Source organism: Ceratosolen solmsi, unplaced genomic scaffold, assembly GCF_000503995.2.
Source record: "Ceratosolen solmsi marchali unplaced genomic scaffold, CerSol_1.0 scaffold13, whole genome shotgun sequence".
In the NCBI taxonomy this organism is placed as follows: Eukaryota; Metazoa; Arthropoda; class Insecta; order Hymenoptera; family Agaonidae; genus Ceratosolen; species Ceratosolen solmsi.
The window spans coordinates 6,768,142-6,785,901 of record NW_011948418.1 but is presented as its reverse complement, the minus strand read 5'-3'; the positions used below and the strand labels follow the sequence as shown (position 1 = coordinate 6,785,901).

The window sequence follows — 17,760 nt, the reverse complement described above, 5'->3', positions numbered from 1 at the left end:
AGGTAAATACTGATATCTTCAATAACCTGATAATTCGCTATTTTACCATTCTATAGACGTTTATATTTCTCGAATTCAATAAAGTTTCGCACATATTTATTTGCATCTCTAAACATAAATACAAAGTTGATTATAATTATAATAATTGTGGTTCGTACGGGGGTTTTTTTTTTTTTTTTTTTTTTATTTAAATTTTTTGTCTACATTATTAAATAATAGTTCCCAATACTACATATATCAGATAATGTAAAATCATTGAAAGTTTAACGTATAATTTTCGTTTAAATATTATTTTATAAATTTCCGCTTATTCAAATGGCCGATAAAGAAGAAAATTGCGTGAACGATTTCTATATAAAATATTGTAGTATTTTCGTTTTTGCGAGTAAGAGGTTAGACGCGAGTTAACGGCATCTGTCATCGCTTTTATTTTCAAAGGTTTTATTATATTATAATTTAAAAATCAAGTGAAAATATGTGATGATTTAAGAAAATAGTGTATTTGTAAAATAGTTATAATTTTTTTTAATTTTCCTGTTATTTAAATTGTTAATTAAGGTTAGTTCTTACATTTGATTATTTACTTATTAATAATTTTTTTTTTTTTTTTATACAAGTATCATTTTTTGACTTGTAATTATTGTATTTCATTACGTTATTAAAGAAGGGAAATTAGTCGAATTTAGAATAGAAAATGTAGAGGATAATCGCTTTGTATACTTAGATATTAATAATTTAATAGGATTATGTGTATTATTATAAAGACAGATTACATGTCATGTTTCATTGTATTTGTAAGATTTCTAGGCCAAATTAACTTTACTTTATATTTCAATTAGAATGTCAAGTTCGGAAGCAAGTGTTGGGTGTATTAGTGAAGTGACATTAGCAATTAATAAAACAAAAGGATCACATCCAGTAAATAATATAAGAGTACTTGATAGTCCTAATTCTACATGTTCTGGAAATTCAAATTCCTTTACAGTCCAGCATTTTGACTATAATGATGATGAAAGCCACAATGAGAACTCAGAATTTCAAGAAACACCAAATATGAATAATTTAAGAATACCTATTGTGGGATATGAAGTAATGGAAGAGAGAGCTCGATTTACTGTAAGAATAATCAATGTTTTTCCTTTTATAAAAATATAAATTAGATAAGTTGATTTTTATTTTTAATATTGGCATAATATTATAACAATAAGATTTCATTTTCACTTGTATTAACCAAAACTAAAAAGCAATTCATATACAGTGGGTGAATTTTAATATATTTGTCTTGTTCGCAGGTGTATAAATTAAAAGTAGAATTTAAAAATGGAAACTGCTGGTTTGTTTTTCGTCGATACACTGATTTTGTTAGATTATTTACACAGTTAAGACGCCAAAAAGCTTCTGTATCTCATTTATCATTACCTAGAAAAAAGTGGCTCGGTGATAATTTTGCTCCAAGTTTTCTGGAAGAAAGGATAAGAGGACTTCAATTATTTGTTAATGGACTGTTGAACAGTCCTAATTTAGTTAGCTTGGGTTGTGTTAAAGAATTTTTTTGTCTTGATGAACCTCCTGCCTTGTCAGATACGGTAGAAGAATCTAGAGTAAGTTCAGTTCATTAGATACATAAATTTTTTATATAAACTCAGTCTAGCATTTTCTGTATATGTATTTATTTATTATAGTGAATATGATTATTATTAGACGATTAAATACTATTGAAATGTAATACTAAATTGATAATATTTGTTAAAATACATTCACTATAATAATATTTAAATATTAATTAATTCATTTGCAAGTATGTTTTACATAATTCATTAAAAAAAAAAAATGTTCTATCTAGGCTATATTTGAAGCTCTGGAGGACACCATTTATCATTTACGTCAGCAATTAAAAGAAAGAGATAATGCTCTTACTGTAGAAACAAATCTTTGTAACGAGTTACGGAAAAAACTTCATAATGTTTTAACGTAAGTAAATTAATTTGATATTACGTTAATACTTGCTTATATTAAAAACATTTGCTTATGAAAAATCAAAAATATAAAAAAAAAAAACTTTTTTCTTTTTTTAGTGAATCTCAAACTTGTTCAAATTGTGGTGCAAATAGCTTTTCCAATATAGAAATTTAACAATACAATTGATGAATTTCATTTAATAAAAAAGAAAATAGCAATAATTGTATATAAAGTAAAATTGTCATTTAACTTAGGAAAATTGAAATTGGTATGAAATATTAAATATAGATCTGAAAAGGAAGACTGTAAACATTTTGAAATTTTGAATTATGTGTGTGCCGAATATCCAACACATTGGCAGAGTAATGAATTTTAATAAAATTTCATTCAAGTAATTAAGCTAATTATGGTGGCCTTACGTAATATTTACTTAAAAGTGAAACATAATATTAAATTATCTAACAGTACAACTGTAATGTATTTCTTAAAATATTCTAGTACATAATAAGTAATTTATTTGGAATTTATATACAATATAATTAAGCATAATCAATACATAATGAGTACCTATTTTTTGAAAGTTTATACAAGACTTTCACAGGCTATTTTACACTAGTTTACAAATTATATATAAAAAGAAAAAAGGTTGTGCAAATAATAATATTAAAATTAATATCTTAAAATGTATTTAATTTTTATGAATATTTATAAATTAATTTAAAAATTGTTATTATTCCACGTGGTGGTTGTTATTTTATATATGTTAAAGAAAAAATTCAACAATTGTATATTTTTATACAAATGTATTAAAGTTTTTAATATTTAATGAAAATGTAGTTTAGATAATGTAAGGTGGTAAACAAAATGGAATAAATATGTTTTCTAACAAATTGTATGAAAGTAATAAAGTATTTTTTATCTTTACTTTAATTAATATATTTTTAAACTATAAAGAATGTCTTTTGAAAGAATTGGAAAGTTAACTTTTATGTTTATTACAAACAATTTTGTGAAATCTATTTATAATTTTATTTTCTACCTATTTTATTCTTTATATTTTAAATAAAGGCACTAAGATTATATTATACGTTATTAAAAAAGACGTATTTTATTGTAAAAATATTTGTTACGGCGATTGTGTACATTATTATACGTGTTGATGTATTTATACATTATTTATATAATACAAAAATACTTTTGTTAATCTACCTGGTTGTGTTTTTATTAATCAACAATAAATGTTAAAATACTTAAGATATATGCTTTCACAGCCTCTTGTTGAAATGTTACACATTAACTGCACAATGGGGCTTGCTTTACCTGTTATTGACCTTCTTTGTTATTCCTTCAATTAATTTCTTATACCTGTTTTATTCTCCGTTTCATCAGGTGCGACAACCATAAATAACATTTGGACTAGATACGTTAATTTCCCTGTAACATGTAAATGACATTTATACGAAATATATTTTTCCATTAATTTATGATTTTCAACAAACTGAAAAATCTATGAAAATCTTTTATTTTTTTTTTACAATTATTCCTTAAATATTTTTTCATAAATAAATAATAATTTTATTAATTATTTAATTAAGTAATTGAAAAACTTTTTACCTTTATTTAGTTGAAATTTTTTTAACTTATATAAGTTAAACATTTATACGCCGAATTTAGTAATTTTTATTTAGATATTTTGAAAAATGTTCACTATTAAGGAATTATTTCGATTAATAATAATAATAAACATGACTGTTTTTTCTTCATTAGCTATAATGATGTTAAAATTTTTTTAATTTAATATTTTTTTCAATTTTTATAAAAAAAAAAAAAAGCAATCAATATTAAACAATTTAAACAAACTTATTACACTTATAAATTCAGAAATATTTGCAAATTAAATGTTTAAGTATTTTGTAAGCTATTTAATAGATTATGATATTTTTTTCTTCTTCTAGAGCTAAACTACTTAATAAACAAAGAAATATAATAATAAAATTGATTTTATTTATTTTTATTAAAAAATTTTATTTTGTTTGATTGATCTAATAATATGCAATAATGCTAAAAAATATTTCAACTCAAACTTACTGCCTAGAATCAATAAATTTCGTTGCATATCAATTAGATTATATCATCAGTAAATTGGTATTCGAATTCCACATAAATTCTTATCTGAATTATTTTGAATTGTGCGATAGCGATTAAAAGCATTGAAAATATCAAGAAAATTAAGTGTCACCGCACATAGTTGATGGTAATTGAACGGACAAGGAAAATTGGCGAATAGATTGGAGTAATTTTTTTTTTCTTGGCTTCCAAATTAACAAATTAAGTATAATGTATATATCATGTGAAGGAATGATCATGCTTATCGGGAAAGTTTTAGTATGTTCGAGTTTTATAGAAGAAAACTTGATCGAAATAGTAATTGTGCAGGACAAAAACTCATTAGTAAAGGTGGAAGAAGCTTTAAATAGTATATCGAATGAAACTGAATCAACTACGCTTGGCGATGCAATACAAAATATTAAAGGAATACATTCAATATTTAAAGGCAAAAATGATACAACACTCTTACATAAAAACCAGCAAGAGAACTTGACGTCTTGTCATTTAAAAGGTAAGAAAGACAATAAAATTGGAGGATTGAAGTTGAGAGAAATAACAAATAATCAGGAGAATAGATTGGGAGTTTCTTTAATAAGTAAATTAGATAATCGATTGAAGAGAAAAAATATGATAATAATATTAGGAGATTGTGATTGCCTATTTCTGCAAAAATGGGGTCACACGATTACGTCTTTGCAAATATTTTCTACTAATTCCAATTGCACGATGTGCGAAAAAATAGAAGACGGGAATTGTGAGAATATAACTATTCCGATAGATTCGAATTCATTGATGAATTCGTTAAATGTTGATACAACGCAGCTGTTGAAATATGACGAAAGATTGCTTTCAGAAGAAGACCTATCGAACCTCACAGTAACAACGTGGAATGGAAGTATGAACGTTGAAGGTAAAATACACTTGGAGCCAGATGATGAATTAGACAAAATTATGCATTGGCCTTTATTGAAAACAAATTCATTAAAAAAAAGAAATATCGGAACGTTAGAAGGAACTATAATTGGACAAGTCGATGTAATAGACGATAACATGGAATCATATAATATGGAAACTGCTGGATACAAATCGAAATTATACAACACAACAATAAGACCAAGGCATGCACTAGAACAAGTAATAAGCTCAGATACCGAAAAATCGCTACAGAAAATTGACCTTACTATTAAGGTAGATCACCATTGTGATGGAGCAAATTGCAAAAATTCAGCACAATCCTCACCACAAGATACAACAAAACGCCCATCAAAAGACTCTTCCAAGTGCCCACCTAAATGCAGACCAAATGAATCATCAAAACACTCGTCCAAGTGCCCTAAATACAAACCAATATATACATCACACTACTCGCAAAATCAGTCATCAGAACAATCAGCATACTACACGACAGAACAATCATCACAGTACTTGTTAGAACAATCAAGAGAGTACTCAGAAAAAGAATCAGCACAATACCCGATAAAACAACCATCACGGTCCTCGTCAGAACTATCAGGACAGGTATCAGAAGAACAATATTTCCAATCATTAGAGCAGCAAAACGAAGGATATCAGTCATCACACGACCCAATAAAAATTACTGACCAACAACAATTACAACAACAAGGAATACCACAACATCCACACTCATATAATGCAATGTCTAATGAAAAATTTAAACTAGAAGTGATCATACAATCCCAATCAGGGTGCAGCCCAGACTGCACATCAGAATGTTTACAAGAAAAGCCAGCAGAAAAGCCAACAGAAAAGCCAACAGAAAAGCCAACAAAAAAGCCAACAAAAAAGCCAACAAAAAAGCCAATAAAAAAGCCAATAAAAAATCCAACAACACGGCCAACAACACGGCCAACAACACGGCCAACAATACGGCCAACAACACGGCCAACAACACGGCCAACAAAACGTCCAACAAAACGTCCAACAAAACAGCCAACAAAACGTCCAACAAAACGTCCAACAAAACGTCCAACAAAACGTCCAACAAAACGTCCAACAAAACGGCCAACAAAACGTCCAACAAAACGGCCAACGAAACGTCCAACAAAACGGCCAACAAAACGGCCAACGAAACGGCCAACAAAACGGCCAACAAAATGGCCATCTCAATGGCCAACTCAATGGCCAACACAATCGCCAATAAGTAACTACTACGACGACGACGACTCTGACATGTCAAACTTTCATTCAAATACCAATATCAATACGAATTTGAATATAAATATGAAAAAGATGGAGAAGTACGATTATCCGTTAGATTTAAGCAAATTGTCGAAATTGAATATGCCATGTACTCGAGGATATCAATATAGTCGTCACTGTGTGATGTACACGAAAGATGGCGATGATGCGGGTAAGAATTTATCTTTTCTCAATCAACAATTATCTTAACATTTTTACGCGTATATTTTTTGAATCTGTAATGCTCGTGTTATACTTACGCATAAATTTGTTTTTCCTCTTCTTGTAAACGTATACATAGTGTACGACACATCCAATAGCAACTATGGCAATGACGACTGCATAAGACTGGCTAGGGGTGTCCAGTATTGGGAGAAAAGCCAGAAAAATGGAGATGAGCAAGACAACCCAGGGTATCTCAATAGGGACAAGGCGATTTCTACCACACAACGGCTTATTACTCCTTCGCAGAACAATAAGGGCTACCATCGCGAGTCCATAAAAGATCCAAATAATTACGCTGACAAACTCGATAATATCGATTGTATTTCCAATGCAGAGGCAAGCAAGTGTAAGCGCTCCTTGTTGAGCAACGGCAACGGCGGGAGTCATTCGCTCGAAGTGCACCCAACTGAAGAAGCGCGGCACGTGTCCTTCTCTGCCCGCAACGTAGCAGAGCCTGAGAAACAAGGGATTCGTAACGTCATTCCCGTGTCACCGATATTACGCGCATTATATCGTCCTGACGATAAGTTGCCAGGATATGCGACTGACGCGCGGTTAAAATCATTCTTAGTCGCTTAATCGAGCGCCAAGTCGATTCGCCAAAAGGCATTTTCACTCGCAGCCAGTTTTGTCATTCATTCGTATCATAATATTTGCTGGATTATTGTTTTTTTATTTTTTTTTTATTTTTTAATTTTTATTTTGTAATTCATTAACGACTTCGGACGCTGTATCTAGGGAAGTGGATCGTTTAGTCCTGCAACTTCTCTGTACGCGCTTATAGTGGCAATTGTAGCGCCCCTCCCCCTACCCCGCCCAGCCATTACAACGTGAAGGGGCTACAATATTCACGATACCAAACGAATTATATCCTCGCAAAATAAATTTTCAGCGAGCTTGTACGAGCCATTAATATGAATACAATTAATTATTATACATTAATACATACACATTAATAAAATTATTATAATAAATATATTGTCTTTACTTTTTATGTGAGGAAATTATCCGTTTGATAATTATTCGTTAGTTAAGGGTTAATGGTTTTTATGGAGAATACAAAAAGATTTGAATTTTGTTTATTCTGTCGACGCGTTGGGTTACGCTCAGTGCTTTCCTTTAAAATAATGTTAATTAGAATAATAATTTAACGAATGGGAATTTAACGCAGATGGTTGTAAAGTAAATATGGCGAAAAACTTAAATAGCAAATCGGCCTGCCATTGCCAAACTAGTTTCACATTAATTAACAATGCATATTTAATCGTAAAATATTGAAAAAGTGTTGTACAACGCTAATTAATTCTTTCGAAATTATATTACTTTTGTTATAAATAATTCAGAAATCCATTCTCAAAGTGTATTGAAACTCGTAATCCCTTTACAGAATCGTATGTAATAATGTTATTTTTGCCAAGAACGTAATATTTATTCAAATGTCCTAAAGCACATTATTTTCATTTCTTTTTCTTTTTTTGTCGTCCGGACGTTTTGTTCAATTTGAAAAGAAATGGAAAAGGAAAGAAAAAAAGAGAAGAAAAAAAAAAGAAGAAGAAATAACAATAATACCGACTCTTTTACGGCCTTATAGCTAATGATTATGCAATTAACAACATTAATATTTAAGATAAGTAGTCGAATTCATTTTTTCATTAATTAGTCTAAAGAATATCGCGAATATTTGGACCAGAGCAATCCACAATCAATGTCAAATAATACTTATGAGCAATACGCGATGTATACGAGGATGAGCACACAGCGCGAGTTAAATTTTAATCACGTTATTGTTATTTCTTATCTCGATCGTCAATTAATTAATACGTTTAAAAGTATAAAATCCACTCACTAGCTCAATACATGAAATTTTATTATGCAAGTGCGCAATTGCATTCTGTACGTACGCACAGAGTAATAATGCCTTATGGAAAATAAAAATTAACATTGGCCGATATTGTTCAATTTGTTGTCATTGATTATAAAACTTGCCGATGCTTTTAGTATGGAGTATTCGTTTATTTTACATGGAATAGCAGAGAGCGAACATGAAACATTTAATTACGGAAGTTGTGCGTCGCGAAAATTCATTAGGCGCTTACTTTATTCGCGTAAATAAGAGGCCAAAAGTTAAGAATTTTGTCAAATTATATAGAAATATCTGGCTCGCGAGTATTGAAAATCGTTAGCTACGACGATACGTTACCACAAGAGCGATAAATTAAGGAGCCGATAAGGAGTATACGTTGGCTACCTTGTGACGCCAAACTGGACGCTGAGGCCGCAGCCGAAGGTCGAGACCGCGACGCCAAGGGGAATGACGAAGCTCATCCAGGACGGCAGCACCTTCGCGGCCCAGACGACGACCACAGCCGGGGCGCTTATCATCTCAGCCTTGGTGAGGACCGACATGTACATGAGATTCATGGAGACATAGAGGACGGTGACAATGGGTACCGCTATGAGTATACTGCGCAGTATGTTGATCTCGGGATGTTGGACCTCCTCGGCAACCACCGCCGAAGCCGACCATCCGTCGTACGCCCACAGACCGCTGTAGAAGGCGAGGGCGATTTGACCTGCGGGGGAGAAAAAATCAGTCTGCGCAATTTATGCGACGGCTGATCTCGACGTCCTTAACGCGACATTTTATCGCTCGGCCATTTGCAAATTTTTCAATTTATTCGAAATATTACATTAACGAGGTGTTTAACAGATAGTTCGAACATTGGCTAATGTCACCCTCGCAATATCAAGGATCAAAGTTTGGAAACATTCATGCGGTGCATTTTCCGTAAACGATTATTATCTCCGATCGTTCGTTATGCCAACGGTCGATTTTATATGATCACATCCGGCAGAGATACGAAGTAAAAATCTTACAGATTAAATACAAAATGCTTTTTAAATAGTAATGCCGTTAACTGTAATGGCGTAATTTAATAAAGAACGTTAAGTTTGTTGACATTATCGCTTATTAATATTATGTCAAAAATGTAATCTGGCTTATCTCGCATCGTTAATATGATATTTGACACGAGTTTCTTTAGCGATAGCACACTTGCATAACACACTTTAACTATGTTGTTGTTGTTGTAGCGATAGTACATTTTCGAAAATTTATTGAGATTTATTGGGTAAGATCTAATAAACGTACGAATTAAATCTGATAAAAGAATTCATTTGATGTCGCTAATTCATATATTTTATTTAATACAACAACAGCATCAACGACGCCAATAACAACAGCAACAGCAACAGCAACGACTAAAATCCAATATATAATCTTAATTTTAAACCAATTGAATAAGATTGTATTATATAAGAATAAATAAATAATGTAATTCGTATGGCTGTTGTGATTGAAATAATTAAACTATTACGTCTTTGAGCTGATTTTATTGCTCATGAATAACAAGTTTTTAAAAATGTATTGTTAATTTTTTATGAATGATATGTTTAATCATTCGTATTTATGGCACATTTTCTTTTTTTTTTATTATGAAAAAAAAAAGTATAAAATCCCAATGAAATTAATTAGCGGCAAATATAATAAAAATTATTGTTTTATAAAGGATTATTTAAGTGAATTATGGAATTAATGTGCGATGTTTAATTAGATATTTGATGAATTTGTAAAATCAGTCAAAGTTACAATATAAAATAACGATTTTTCGTTTTTAAGTTTCTTGAAGGTTTAGTATATATATATATATATATATATATATATATATATTCCATTCAAATACATGCTTCGATATATATATATTTCGTTATATAATTCGATTATAGTTTTCATTACATTGGTAGATTTTAATCTTATGTATATAAATATAAAATAACAAATAAAAAATATATAAAACTATCAAATGCAAAAGAAATAAACTCATTTGATTCCGTTGAAATGACATCATTTTTCAATTAGTAATACAACATGACTACTATTCGTTTACACGGTTTAAAAGAAGAAAGAATAATTCAAGAATTAAAGCAATGATTTTCATTTAAACAAATAATTGTCAAGATACCGTCCGAATGAAAATATTATCTTTGGCATGAATTTTTCATTCTTCTTAACGCCAACAATTGCTATAATAATTATTATTATTAGGACTTCCTTCTCCCCATGTCTGCGAGTTAATTTAAACAGCGAATTTTATTATGACGCGTATTAACAATAAGGACCCAATAATAAATAAAGATATCATAATTCCTTAATAAAATTAATATTTACATTCTCTAAATCAGCATAATTTCATGTTACTTTCCAAACGATTGAATGTCATCTTTTATCGATTAATCCACAAACTCGACTCGTTCCGAGACTAATTGTTAAAAAATGTTATCAGGCAAGCGTATACGAGAGCAGCGCGAGAGTCGTCACCAAACAATAACACCACATCATTATTAATGAAGTTGAAAATAGGAAACCTGGTGAGGTGGTTGAGTCTTTGAAGGGCTCGTTTAGGAGCTCCGTGTGCCCGGTCGCAAGCCACCAGATACCGCCGACGATGACGAGCATGCAAGCGCCTATTTTGAATATCATAAAAATATTCTGCATTCTCACATACAGTTTGACGCTAGTCATGTTGATGTAAACCATCAGACCCAGTGTCATTATGGCGACGAGCTTCTTTACCTGCGGAGTCACGAAAATCGAGGCATTAGAATATTTTTGGCAATGATGAGGGGAAGGTGAAGAAAATGATTTACATGGCCCGTTAATCATTGAGATTGGGCTATAATAAATAGGTGAATGGACAACTTTTGAATTGCCAATGACGGACTTGGTACTTCAAGATTGTCTCGATCGCATTTTTTTTTGCACACTTGCATTTCCAATGACATTATTGAAATACCAATGTAGCAAACATCGCGCTTTTTCATCCAAGAGATTTGTTGTTCCGCCAATTTGTTGAAAAGGTGCATCTTTCATGATTAAAGCGAAGCGGCGATTGCTTTTAAAACGAATGGAAAAAAAAAAACGTCGCCGAACAGCCTCTTTCATCCATCAAATCCATTCCCTAAGATCTCCGATTAAAAGCAACAAGAATAACACGTTTTTCTTTTTCATTATTTATTTATTTATTTATTTATTTATTTATTTATTTATTATTTTATTTGATTTTATTTTATTTTATTTTGTTTTATTTTTTTTTTTTTTATATTATTTAAAGCACTCTTCTGTCTATTTTGAGTTGCTGTGCTTTACTGCCTACGGCTTTATAACAGCCGTTCCATTTGTCTTGAAAATTTCACAATGTTCCAAATGCAATGCACCGACAACTTGGCAAAAAAAAAAAAAAAAAAGCAACTCCAAGTCGAATCGTGACCACGGCTCACCTGATGCCAGCTTTCGGGCTCGATGTGGCCGAAGTAGGGGATGAACGGTTGGACAAAGTACTCGGCGAAGGTCAGTGTAATGACGGCGACCTCGGCGGGCCTCAGGACGAAGATGAAGATCCAGGCGCAGATGAAGGCCGGCAGCTGGCCGAAGTAGGAATGCAGGGGCACGAAGGCCTCGAGGAAGTAGGCGTACTCGGCACCGGACCGCGGCACCATGGCGCTCAGCTCGGCGAACGCCAGGGCGCCGAGGAGCGAGAGGAAGCCGGAGACGGTCCACACGATGAGGCTGAGGCCGACCGAGCCCGAGCGTGCCAAGGCACTCGATGGTGACACGAAGATGCCCGAGCCTGAAACGGACGGGTTAAAGCGCATATGGTTAATCATAATCGATGGCCCAACCGATCATCCATGGACTCTTCCGCTTGTTCCGTGGCTGAATTCTTCTATTGACTTGCGGGCATTTTAATCGATAAGCCGATCGTTCGCGTCATTTTTAAAGTACACTTTAATCGTGTATCACTTAGGGTCGTCACTCGTCTTAATCAGCAAATTACTAAGTTGCGAGATCCAACTTTGGCTAATAAGATGGTAAACATATTAAGTTTCTTAGGCGATTAGGTATATAAATATAATATAAACATTGCGATATATACGAGTATTGGTGTATTTTTATTGTATTATTGTGTGAAATGCATTGTCGTAGCGTGATAATCAGTGGTTAATTATATGTGAATAATCTATACTACATAGCTAGAATAATTAATAATTGAATTTTATTTATTAGTTGATTTCTCTATTATCTTGACGATTTCATAAGAAATTCTATATAGCTCTATATAATTCTTATTCTTTTGCATGTTTAATAAATAATATTAATAGATATTTTTAATGTGCGAGGGATTCGAATTGAGAGAAAGACGCAAAAGGTAAAATTATTCTAGCTCGAAAATCTTTGTTTTATAAAAAAAAAAAAAAAAAAAAAAAAAAAAAAAAAAAAAGTATGCCTGCATATAAATAAAAGGAAACATGTGGTTGAAGGTAAATTATCAAAATAAATTCTTCAAGATATGGGTGATGAATACAAGTTTCGCGTACAGATACACAATTTATTCACACTTATTTATTACAAAATTAAAAGCATTAATAAGAGAAAATAGTATTATTAAAATTAAATAATTGCAACAATATTTATTATTTTTAATTAGAACGAGTGATATATATAAAGTTAAACAAGATTTGTGGTAAGGTACAAAAGCACCTTGTAATTACTAAATATTTGCAATTAGTCATAAGGCTTAATTACATATGTAACAGTTGACACGATTGAATTTATCGTATATTATTAAAATTTGCCCGTAAAATTTACTTTACATTTATACGGAAACTTATGAAACTTAATTCATTGTGAGATTAGCATCTACGCAAAGGCGGAAATTCTGTCCATTAAAACTTTCAAGCCGTTTTACTTATTTAGTTTCGTTTCCTCCACATTTATTCAAATTATAAGTTTTGCCTAACTAGGCATAGCCATACACTATATGTTACAAATATATTCTCACTCTATAAAGTATTTTACATGAATTATTTAATGAAGAGGAAATTTGCTTAATGTTGTAAAAATCAATTAAAATATAGATGGTAAGACGAGGATAAGCAAACGAATAAATAATTAAAATTCTGATACATTGTTCTAATTGGACGTACGCTAATGTGCTTGTGAGACATTGGGAAAATGGACCGTTTGATGGATGGTGTTGATGGGTTCGAGTGGCGGCGTAATGTATGCATTTAATTCTTTCAATTAGACTTGTGATTTTAGGATAAAAAAGTGTTGCCATAGAAATAAGGCTTTTTGATGTTAAAAATAAATTTCAATTTAAGAATTTATTAAGACGATTATGTTATACGAATTAAGTGAATTAATTACGCTTAGGCAAAATTATCTTTACGATAGTCAATAAAGTTGTTTTAAAAATGTTTGTTCGTAAATACTCAAATCATTCAAAATTCAGACATTCATACGAGTTTCTCAAACATCTTTTATTAATTTAAAATTAAACTACCATTAAACATCTGTAAATAGTATGTTGTTTAAAAAATATTTTTTCTTCGTGTATAAGTATAATAATGGTATGGGCTCTTTGGAACAAATATCCTTCAAATATAAAGTAAAATATTCTACAAGGCGTATATTTAAAAGAAGAGCTCAGATTTTAAAAAATAAATATATTTGTTCTTCGTGTAATTTATCTGCTATGTTTGCTGCATAAATTCAGTGAAATTTGAATCATTTTTTTCCTTATGCCAATTAGGTTTTCTTATCAATCATAATACGATAATAAAATAAAGCATTAATATAATAATTAGTTTTAAATTTGGTATGATTCAATATAGAACTCATATGAAATTATGAAATATGAATGTTCAAAAATTCTTCTTCAAAATCTTCATCACAAATTGTGTTAAACATTCATTACATAATTATTGTTCGATTGTAAATTGTAAAAACCGTTGACAGTTTTCATAAATTTCGAAAAATAAGCTCATTGACATTTTCAGCAAAATAAATATTTTACTTTTTTCAAATAATCCAAAAAACAGGTATTTTCATTATTTTTTCAAACAAAATTCATTATTTGTGAATTGATAATAACTTTCTCTTTTAAACAACTAATTGATTTATGCTTCAATTTTTCATAGACATTTAATTATTTTCATAAATTTCAAATGAAAAGCTTTGTATTTAAGAAACTATAAAATTATGGTGAATTTGTAATAATTTATTTTGATACTTTGAAAAAAAAAAAATGTTGACCAAATACTGATAATAAAAACGCTGTAGTTTATATTAATTTAATATTGATCGTTTATCATATATTATAAATATTAAAACATTTACATTTTTCTTACATAAGAATAATATATTTTCAATTTATTTAATACAATAAGATAAATATTTGTCAAATATATTTAGTGGCTAAAATGAAAATAAACATTTTTATAATGTGAAAAAATTATTATGATTATTTATTATTAATTGTAATTTGAATGAATTTTTTTATAAAACTGTATTTTAATTATAAATAGTTTTTTGATGCACAATTAATAAGCAAATATAGAAGTTTCAGTATTTGATCAGAGAGAGAGAGAGAGAGAGAGAGAGAGAGAGAGAGTTTACCAATGAAGCCAGGAGATAGTGAAGCTTTTACACTCTAATAGAATATATAAAATTAAGTATTTGTATTATTTAAATTCTGACTTACAATTACAATTACGGCTAAATGATTATCTTAATTTTTCTTTTTCTCCAATTAAAAGAAAAATATTTAAACTACTAATTTAAATGCTAATTATTAGATATTTTCATTGCCTTATTTAATGCTTAAGATAATTTATAAATAGAAACGCACTTATGTCCTTTGATACATTAATAATGATAGATGCGAATTTCCATTATGAGCTTTGAAGCCAGCACTACGTATAAAAGATGTCAGTGTACAAACATTAAATTAATTTCATTCAATAAACATATCTTTTTCTTTATCAATATATGAATTGTCCGTAGAAACGCAATTAGTTTCTTTTCATATCAAGTACAAGCAGATTGAACATAAATAGTAAAAATCTTACAAATACGCGCGTATTTTAACGGATTTTTATATTACATGAATACTTTCTTTCAATCATTGAAAATATATTTTTGTGGCTTATTTCCCAATTAACTATGATTAACATATATGAATGTCACAAGAGAATATCATAAAATTATGTTCCGTGAAGAGATTAATGAAGCCCTTGTAGCGTACCATACTATATGTTCATGTAGTGGTAAAATTGTTGCCCATTCTGGTATTGTCATTGTATACAAGAGCTATACAGATGAATAGACAGCAGGAAATACTGCGAGCAGTCTTCTTTATCTTTAAGGACCTTCAAAAACCAAAGGCAAACGTTATGAGCACAAACCAATAAGCTACTTGAAACTTATGACGCGCATAATAAAAACTTTTCATTAATTTATTGAGTCCATTATTTTGTTTTTTTTTTCTCACGAGAATTTCTTTATCAATACTATTATTAATTGCATTAAAATAACATTAAATTTCTTTTATTATGGCATACATATTTATTAAGTAATTATTAACTAATCTTTTGTCCTTTACTAAATTTAATTTAACTTAAAATTTTTTTTTCTTATACATACGATGTACTGTAAAACAGCTCGTATTCAATTTATTCGATAAAGAGCATTAAAATATTGAGGATTATCTATTTTATTTACATTAGAAGTATTTTTCTATTATGCATGATATCACATTATTTATAAATATTACAAAATTCAGATATTTGTGTGATATTTCATCGTATATACAATTGGGTAGTAAACATTGAATACGTATGATTCTTAAATCTCTTAATTTTCTCACTTTTTTCTCTACAAACAAATTTAACTATAAATTTAATTGTAACTGCTAAATAATAATATTTATAATTATTAAAAAAAAAAAAAAAAAATTGTGATCCTAACAATGTATTCAAAATTCTTTTATGCATTTTATTAAATATATCCAATTTTAATTAAATACAATGATTGAAAGATGATCAAAAATAAGAAAAAGCTAAACAAATATGTTTTGTTTATAAGAATTGACAAATAGCGATATTGCAATAAATTACTTTTTCCATATTAATTTATTATGATTAATTAAATTCAGCGCTTATGGGATATATATATATATATATATATTTTTTTTTTTTTTCATGCAATGCTTTATATTCAATTAATAGATTAAAATGTAAAGTTACTAAAATAGTTTGGGTTTTATGATTATTCCATTTTAATGTAAATTTGAATTGTATATTTATAGACAATTGTTTTATATATTTCAATATGTGAAAATAGATCTACGCGTTATTTTTATCATCTTTAGGCTCGTTATATGTCCAATTAACACATGCACATTTATTAATATGTTATTAATTTGGATTAAACGATTCAGTTGTTCAATGATATATTATGACTTTACTTTAAGATTTCTAGAGCGCAAAGTAAGTTTTGACATCTGTTGGTGTTTTCGTTAAGTAAATACGAAAATACATTTTCCAAGCATATAAATAAGTGGCTAATTGAAAATGATAAAAGTCGGAAATTAATGTATATTACACAAAAGAGATTTAAACGCGATTAGAAAATGTGTGCGCGCGTCTCTTCCTCTCTCTCTCTCTCTCTCTCTCTCTCTCTCTCTCTCTCTCTCTCATTCTCGATAAAACGAAACGATTGTGGAGTAAGATGTGGTCAAAGGAAAGAGAAACTCGGTACGGCGAAAGTGAGGCACAACGACCGTATTCATAGATCGCGCAGGCAGCTTAAGCGAAATTTGAATAGAATTTAGTATTTACCGATCATGACGGCAACAATGACGCTCACCGCACTGAAAAGCCCGAGCTCTTTCTTCAATCCCACGTGCTCGCGTTTTTCCTCTGCTTTTGCCATTCTGGAGCAAGAGCAAGGCGCAAAGCTCGTCGAAAGACAGAAGAAAAGTCAGGGCAAGCACACGAGTCCACAAGCAGGCGGCGCGATGTAGCGGACAGACGTCAAAATCAGCAGCCAAAAAGCTCTGGCTACCGAAACTCGCCGTCAGTCCTCATTTTACGTTGGCTTATGTCGCGGCTCTTGGCGCGAGAGTGCGAGGACTTTGTCAACGGCCACTCGGCTTTCCATCGCCGACTGATCGCCAGTCGTTGCCGCCGCTACTGCCGCCGCCACCGCCGCCACCGCCGCCACCGCCGCCACCGCCGCCACCGCTGCCTAGGATAATCGCCGATGTCGTTTGATAAGAGGTCGACCGGCTACTATTTGTATGACATGACATCTTCTCCCCCTCCTGGCAACAATACCCGGAGATAATCTTCTACCACTTCATCTCC

General features: G+C 30.6%; 2 protein-coding genes across 4 annotated transcripts; one reads left to right on the top strand and one right to left on the bottom strand.

Annotated features, from left to right (window-relative positions):
- The first annotated feature begins 707 nt into the window (after positions 1 to 707).
- Positions 708 to 2,161, top strand: Snx16 (sorting nexin 16). Its single transcript, XM_011497007.1, has 4 exons — positions 708 to 1,116; positions 1,293 to 1,601; positions 1,844 to 1,971; positions 2,076 to 2,161. The coding sequence occupies exons 1-4, from the start codon at positions 841 to 843 to the stop codon at positions 2,131 to 2,133; spliced, it is 771 nt and encodes a 256-aa protein (XP_011495309.1). The 5' UTR covers positions 708 to 840; the 3' UTR covers positions 2,134 to 2,161.
- A 1,006-nt stretch (positions 2,162 to 3,167) lies between these two features.
- Positions 3,168 to 17,433, bottom strand: LOC105360181 (b(0,+)-type amino acid transporter 1). Of its 3 annotated transcripts, XM_011497004.1 has the most exons (6): positions 17,233 to 17,433; positions 11,830 to 12,179; positions 10,918 to 11,125; positions 8,741 to 9,065; positions 6,528 to 6,946; positions 3,168 to 3,393 (listed from the first exon to the last, which is right to left on the bottom strand). In XM_011497004.1, exons 1-6 carry the CDS (start codon positions 17,324 to 17,326, stop codon positions 3,311 to 3,313), a joined length of 1,479 nt encoding a protein of 492 aa, XP_011495306.1. In that variant the 5' UTR covers positions 17,327 to 17,433; the 3' UTR covers positions 3,168 to 3,310. The 3 variants fall into 3 exon arrangements, with proteins under 3 accessions (XP_011495306.1, XP_011495307.1, XP_011495308.1); XM_011497005.1 differs by lacking the exon at positions 6,528 to 6,946; XM_011497006.1 differs by lacking the exons at positions 3,168 to 3,393; positions 6,528 to 6,946 and having other exon boundaries at positions 8,737 to 9,065.
- Between the last annotated feature and the right edge of the window lie 327 nt (positions 17,434 to 17,760).

Excerpts from the sequence above, each read along its gene's own strand:
- Snx16 (XM_011497007.1), top strand. The coding sequence starts at position 841 with ATGTCAAGTTCGGAAGCAAGTGTTGGGTGTATTAGTGAAGTGACATTA. Across the intron at positions 1,117-1,292 it reads AAGAGAGAGCTCGATTTACT|GTGTATAAATTAAAAGTAGA; the intron begins GTAAGAATAATC and ends TCTTGTTCGCAG. Across the intron at positions 1,602-1,843 it reads ATACGGTAGAAGAATCTAGA|GCTATATTTGAAGCTCTGGA; the intron begins GTAAGTTCAGTT and ends TGTTCTATCTAG.
- LOC105360181 (XM_011497004.1), bottom strand. The coding sequence starts at position 17,326 with ATGGCAAAAGCAGAGGAAAAACGCGAGCACGTGGGATTGAAGAAAGAG. Across the intron at positions 11,126-11,829 it reads AGCCCGAAAGCTGGCATCAG|GTAAAGAAGCTCGTCGCCAT; the intron begins GTGAGCCGTGGT and ends GTGACTCCGCAG. Across the intron at positions 6,947-8,740 it reads GTCCAGTTTGGCGTCACAAG|GCTCTGCTACGTTGCGGGCA; the intron begins GTAGCCAACGTA and ends CTTGTTTCTCAG.